This window comes from Saprolegnia parasitica (assembly GCF_000151545.1).
Source record: "Saprolegnia parasitica CBS 223.65 unplaced genomic scaffold supercont2.23, whole genome shotgun sequence".
NCBI lineage: Eukaryota > Oomycota > Saprolegniomycetes > Saprolegniales > Saprolegniaceae > Saprolegnia > Saprolegnia parasitica.
Window position 1 is genome coordinate 339,945 of NW_012156417.1, and position 6,161 is coordinate 346,105.

The 6,161-nt window shown below is 61.0% G+C and overlaps 3 protein-coding genes across 3 annotated transcripts; 1 reads left to right on the forward strand and 2 right to left on the reverse strand.

Moving 5' to 3' along the window:
• Positions 1-1,085: 1,085 nt before the first annotated feature.
• SPRG_06702 (hypothetical protein) lies at positions 1,086-2,959 on the reverse strand (the record flags this gene model as incomplete). Its single annotated transcript, XM_012345512.1, has 10 exons — positions 1,086-1,335; positions 1,382-1,441; positions 1,488-1,601; positions 1,645-1,890; positions 1,941-2,033; positions 2,080-2,224; positions 2,282-2,619; positions 2,679-2,747; positions 2,799-2,842; positions 2,891-2,959. Coding segments are annotated over 10 exons (1,289 nt in total), but the record flags the coding sequence as incomplete, so codon positions are not given.
• Positions 2,960-4,002: 1,043 nt separating this feature from the next.
• SPRG_06703 (hypothetical protein) lies at positions 4,003-5,176 on the forward strand. Its single transcript, XM_012345513.1, has 2 exons — positions 4,003-4,375; positions 4,422-5,176. The coding sequence occupies exons 1-2, from the start codon at positions 4,016-4,018 to the stop codon at positions 5,142-5,144; spliced, it is 1,083 nt and encodes a 360-aa protein (XP_012200903.1). The 5' UTR covers positions 4,003-4,015; the 3' UTR covers positions 5,145-5,176.
• Positions 5,177-5,211: 35 nt separating this feature from the next.
• Positions 5,212-5,894, reverse strand: SPRG_06704 (hypothetical protein; the record flags this gene model as incomplete). Its single annotated transcript, XM_012345514.1, has 1 exon — positions 5,212-5,894. The coding sequence occupies one exon, from the start codon at positions 5,892-5,894 to the stop codon at positions 5,238-5,240; it is 657 nt and encodes a 218-aa protein (XP_012200904.1). The 3' UTR covers positions 5,212-5,237.
• Positions 5,895-6,161: the final 267 nt, after the last annotated feature.

Consider the following 6,161-nt stretch of genomic DNA (forward strand, 5'->3'; position numbering starts at 1 on the left):
TGCGGCCGCGGGAAGGGCCCATGACGACACGCTGTGTGAAGGCCTTTCAGACTTTTGGTGTCGGCGGCAAAGCTACGCAGTTTGTCGAGGTCCTCGAGAGACGCCAGCGACTGAGGCAGCGTCAACGACTGGAGGTCGCGGTGCAGGACGATCGGCAATGTGATCTTGGTGCGGCCTAAAAACGGGTAGCCTCGGGAGCGGCAAAGAAGCGGGCGGCGGCAAGGTTGGCAGGGACGTCTTCACTCATGCGCAGCACGTGGGCCAGCAGGCGCCAGCGCTGGCGGGCGACGATCTCGCTCAGCGGGACGCTGTCGCAGCGGTCGTAGAGCGCGACGTCGCCGAGATGCTGTCCATAGATGAGAATATGCAAAGACGAGCTGTTGGTGCTTACTTATCGGGGGTGCGAAAGGCAGTTGGCTTGGAGATGCACGTGGGGATGGCCTCCACGGCGTTGGGACCTTGGCCTTGCGCCCTGGGAGCGTCTGGTCCCGCGACGTGAACACCTTGAGGTACATTGCGAAGGACTTCGCATTGTCCAGTCAAGGACGCAATAATGGTGGCGGTGGCAAGTCTACACATGTCGATGGTCACGGACACGCTCGCATCCCATGCGCCTTTAGATGTGTGCTGGTACCTGAGAGCCGGATTGCAGTACGACTTGTGCCGCTTCGGGTTGAAGCACGCGCCACACCTTTGATATCGCTCTTGTCGGCAACGCGCGGCCCGTCGCTGTGTGATCGCTTGGTCGCGACGCGCATCCCAGCTCGGAGCATCATGGCGATCGATCAATCGGCTTCTGGCCACAGACTCTATCGCGCCATCTGGTGCAAGCTCTGTCGCGCCCACTTGACGTCATCACTAGTTTTAGCCAATGAACACCTTTTCTTATAGACCTTAACGCCACTACTGGTCGAAATGCACAAAATCCACGGCTTTTCGATGATTCCTGTATATGATTGGTGAAAATGCATCGCTGGTATCACAGGCCGCGAACTGGGCCGCATCACCGCGTTTTTATTGCACCGGATAACCTCCATCTTCTTTTACCTCTCTTTTTGTATCCTGTGTACGTAAAATTTCAGATCCCCATTTTACGTACATTGAGCCCTTGTTTGTATCAGATAATTGCTCGATCACGAAAGCATCTAGCTAGCTCGTAGCTGGCACAAAATTCAATGCAATCTGTCGCTACGGTCGGCCATGCCGTCGACCACGCCCGCTGCTCTAGTCAAAGTACTCGGCCGCGTGCTGCGGTGCGTCCGTCTCGGGGCGTGCGTCCGGATCCGCCATGTCTTCGTTGACATCGTCGCTCGCATCCACCATCTTGGCCGGCACCTACGATACTTGTCAAGATTCAATTCATGCATCTACGATGTCATACGTGTTGGAAGGGCACGCTGGGCACGGGCTCGATCTGGCGCAGTTGCTCGAACAAACGTTGCTACAGCAGTTTGCTACAATCAATAATTTATCGATCCAAAGAATACCTTGGTGTCGTTGAGGTAGCTGGGCGTGTTGAGGTTTTCCATGTTGCTCACGGGCATGTGCAGCCGGTACTCGGGCCCAAAGTACTCAAAGTAGTCGTTGTACGGCATCGCATCCTAGATCGCGCTGTCAGATTTCCGATGCAACTTCTTAAGTTACCGGGATCTCGACGCCGAGGGCCACCGACGTCTCGTAGCACCAGCAGCGCGGAACGTTCCGGAGCGTGTAGCCGCCGCCACCAATGATCAGCGTCGGGATGTTGAACGACCTGACGTAGGCGACCGCAGCGCCGTGGCCCTTGACACTGAGGTTGAAGCAGCCGAGGCGGTCACCCGAGAGCGAGTCGGCGCCGCATTGGAGCACGATCGCCCCCGGCGCGTAGTGCTCCATGACCTTGGAGATGACCTACCCATGTCGTGATGATGCGCCATCGCATGTTTCTGGCAGCATCCTACGTCGCGGAAGACGCCAATGAAGCTCTCGTCGTCCATGCCATCATGGCACGGCACGTTCACGGCGTAGTTCTTGCCTTCACCGTACCCAATGTCCTATGCATAAATATGCTGCAACCACCCATCCGGTGACGGCATCTACCTTGACGTTGCCCGTGCACGGGAAGAAGACGCCGCCGTACTTGTGGAACGAGACGGTCATGACGCGGTTGGTCGTGTAGAAGGCCTCTTCGACGCCATCGCCGTGGTGTACGTCGATATCAATGTACAGCACCCGCGCATGTTCCCTAGGAGTATTCAGCGATTGCTACATGGGCGACGCTTGCGTCATCATCCCGACGTACTTGAGGAGTTCGAGGATCCCAAGGTTGCAGTCGTTGACGAAGCAAAAGCCAGAGGCCTCCGAGCGCTTGGCATGGTGCATACCACCGCCCCAGTTGATGGCAATGTCGGCGCTCTTGTCGTTGAGGCGCGCGGCGCCGCCGATCGAGCCCGTCGCGGCGATCTGGCAAAACTCAAACATGCCATCAAAGACGGGACAGTCGCCGCCGTCGTTGAACGCGAACCGCTGCAGCTGGCGGTAGTGCTCGTGCATATTGTCGGGTGTGACCGTGCGTAGAAACTGAATGTAGTCGTCCGAGTGGAAGCGCGTGAGGTCCTCTACCCCAACCAGCGGCGGCCGCTACGTGGTCGTCCAATAAGTTCTGTGAGGAAGAGGACGACGACGTCGAGGCAGCGTACGAAGACATGCATGTGCTTGGCGAGCCCGTAGTTGACAATTAGGTTGTGCGTGATGCGCACGCGGTGCGGCTAACGCGAGGTGTCGAGAGTCGAGAGGCGGCGAAGTAACAGTGTTATTACCTTCCAGCAGTGCCCGGGTCCGTAGCTGAAGTTGCCAATCTCCGCTAAACCACAAGCCATGAGCGCATGGAGCAAAGAGACGAATGACGCACAATCGTAGAAGTACGAGACGCGCTTCTTGGGCGTGCCGAGCGCATCGGCGAACGCAAGCGGCCCCATAGCTCGCAACTTGGTGAATGAGCTGGAAGCCTGACGGCGGATGTATCGATTGTCACAGTATCGGACATAGTATGCGTTCTCAGAGGTTGAAACTTCCAGTGCCCAATTTGCCATGAGCAACCCACTCGCCGACCGTCGAGCAGCCGTAGCTCCCGGAGCGGTCGACGCGGACAACATATCCCGGATAGAGGACGACCATCAAGATGGACGAGGAGGACGCATGCAGCGGGAGGGTGCGGTGGCGTGCGTAGGGCGGCCCATTGCCTGCGTCGGACAACGATCCAGAGGTAATAGCCCGCTATCGGTGCCACGCGACTGTGCTCCTGACCTCCGTCTACAGACGGCGAACGAGAGGTAGGATGGTCGGACGTTCGCGTTGAAGCTAAGCTGTGGCGTTGCACAATCCCTCCCCAGGGCAGTCGCACAACGAAGAGGTAGCGACCAGAAAAGTCCTCATGTCTCCTGCATTGGTGTCAAGTGGAGTCCATCCAACTCGAGTTGCGTGCTCCGATGCGTCGCCACGTTGGCATGCGCTCTACGAGTCCAGCGAGAGAAGAGTCCCAGGATCTCAATGGCGTCGTCGTCGTTCAACGCAACTCTAGATCAGAGGCGCGTCGCTACGAACTGCAACATCGGCCAACTGCAGCACGTTCAACCCTCCAGCGCTGGAAGCCCGAGAATCAAACCAACTGTGGAGCTACGCATGCCAGCGACTTGAACTTCTCGTAGCTCGCAAAGTTTAACTCAGTTTAGCTCAGGTAAAAGTTTAGCCAAGGCAAGACTCGACGACAAAGCCAATAATCGATATCCCGCGGTTCAGCTGGTGCCACCCTCGCGCAACACGAGCTATCGCGAGCGAGTCGGCTTGACGAACCGTTCGGTTCCACTGTTGTTGGCGCGCAGATGGCGCCAAGACCTTCATGGGTATTGGTCCCCCCCATACAATGCACAAGTACAATCATCAGTACAAATATACCGTCATAAAAAATAAAAATAAAAACGAGTGGGCCCCCACCCGGTCAATGCTTGCATCAATTGGCCACCAACAATCAAATAAGATGGAAGATCAAGTGCTCGTCCTCGGCTCGAGCAAGGACGGCAACGTCTACGTCGTCGACCCGTCGTGCTCGTCGCAGCTCTTCCTCTTCAAGGGCTCATCCTGCGCGCGCCATGGCCTCGCGATCGTGCCCCGCACCGGCCATCTCATCACGATCCAGCCCGGGAAGCTCGCGCTGCACATGCACATGTGGGGCAAAGACGTCCCGACGCTCAAGTGCCACGTGACCGAGCCCATGGGCCCGCTCATCGCGACGCGCGACGGCAACTTCTGCATCGCCGGCGGCGCGTCCGGCAAAATCTACGTCTGGTGCGTCGCCACCGGCGCGCTCCTCCACGTCTGGGACGGCCACTACAAGGCGGTAAACCTCTCATCCTCGTCCTTCCAAATAGCCTCACGCTGCCTAGGTCTCGGCGCTCGCCTTGACGCCGGACGACGCGTTCCTTGTTTCGGGCGGCGAAGACGCGGTCGTGCACGTGTGGCGCCTCCTCGACATCCTCGACGCGTCCCACGAAGGCTCGACGCTCAACCAAGGGCTCTCGCCGCTGCACACGTGGACCGACCACGTGCTCCCGATCACGCACGTGCACTGCGGCTTTGGCGGGCGCATCTTCACGGCGTCGCTCGACCGCACGGCCAAGGTGTGGGACCTCGTGCACGGCCGAGCGCTCGTCTCGGTCACGTGTCCCTCGTACGTCAACGTGGTCGTGCCCGACGCGATGGAGCACCGGCTCTTCCTCGGCGCCGGCGACGGCCGCATCTACGTCGTCGATCTACACGCCGCCGCGACGGCGGCGACCGCGGCCCACGCCCGCGTCGTGCTGGCGGCGGACGGCGCGCCGTTCTCGCAAGAGACGCTGAGCGCCGAGGGGTTTGTGGGCCACGAACACCCGGTGACGACGCTGGTCGTGAGCCTCTGCGGACGCTTTGTCATCTCGGGCGACGACGACGGCGTCGTGCGCGTCTGGGACTCGGTTTCGCGCCAGGCGCTGCGGACGATGAACTTTGTCAAGGGCTCGATCGCCGACATGGCGCTGCTGCCGCGCCCCGTTGGGCTCTTCCACCCCGTGGCCAAGACGTCCCACGAGCTGCCGATTGCGCCCTTCAAAAAGTACATCAACGCCTCGTAGATGCTCTCCGTATAGTACTCTAATCCTAATGCATCGTCGTTCTCGCCGAGACGAGACGTTTTTCGGGACTAGGGTTATAAAGGGGCACGCAGTCTACTCGTCGTCGTCGTCGTAGTCGACGGCCAGTTCGTCCAGCTCGACGCCCCGACGCACCGGCTTGGGGTTCAAAAGACTCTTGATCGAGAGCGACGAGCTGTCGTCCGAGGCCACGGACCGCGGTGTGTCGTTGCCGCTCTGGCGCAGCGACTGCAATAGCGGCGCCATGATCGGGCCGCCTTCCTTGGCCACCGGCAGCGGATCAAAGACCACGTTGCTGTAGTCGGGCTGCTCGCGCACCACGTGGTGGGTCTCCGAGACCGACGGTCGCTTCGCCGCCGCCTCGCGCGCGATCTCCGCCAGCGACCGCGTGTCCCGGACCTCGGTCTTGGTCGTCGTCGGCTTGGCCACGTCGCAGCCGGACCGGGTCGTCGTGCTCCGGCCGGGTCGGGACCGCGACCGCTGGGAGCGCACCGAATTGGTGCGGGGCAGCGCCCGCCCCTCTTCTTGGCGCAGCACTTCGACGCGGTCTCTTCGGCTCACGTCGTCGCGCAGCGATGGGCGGCGCTCGGGTGTCGCCGGGCGCGGCGAGTTGCGCCGCTCCAGATCACGGGACCGGGACCGCTGGGCCCGGGGCACGTCTCGACGCGGCGACGGTGTCCGAGGCCGACTCGTCGGCGCACGACCCGGCGACCGGCGGCCTTGCATGACCATCGGCGATCCGAGACGACGCTGCGCCATATCCCGAGAGGGCGACGGCTGGCGGCCGGGCGACCGTCGGATGGGCGATCGCTGACGGTGGGGCGACGGTAAGCGACCGACCGACCGACGCGTCGGAGACCGCGGACGCAGGTGTGGTTGCTGGGATACCGGCGACCGCCGAGGTGGTGAGCGACGCATCGGCGAGCGCTGGCGGCCGGGCGACGGTGGGCGCATCGGAGATCGACGCATGGGCGATCGGGGGCGGCCGACCGATCGCCG

Coding starts and splice junctions, on each gene's coding strand:
- SPRG_06703 (XM_012345513.1), top strand. CDS start 4,016: ATGGAAGATCAAGTGCTCGTCCTCGGCTCGAGCAAGGACGGCAACGTC. Junction 4,376..4,421: donor GGGACGGCCACTACAAGGCG/GTAAACCTCTCA, acceptor CACGCTGCCTAG/GTCTCGGCGCTCGCCTTGAC.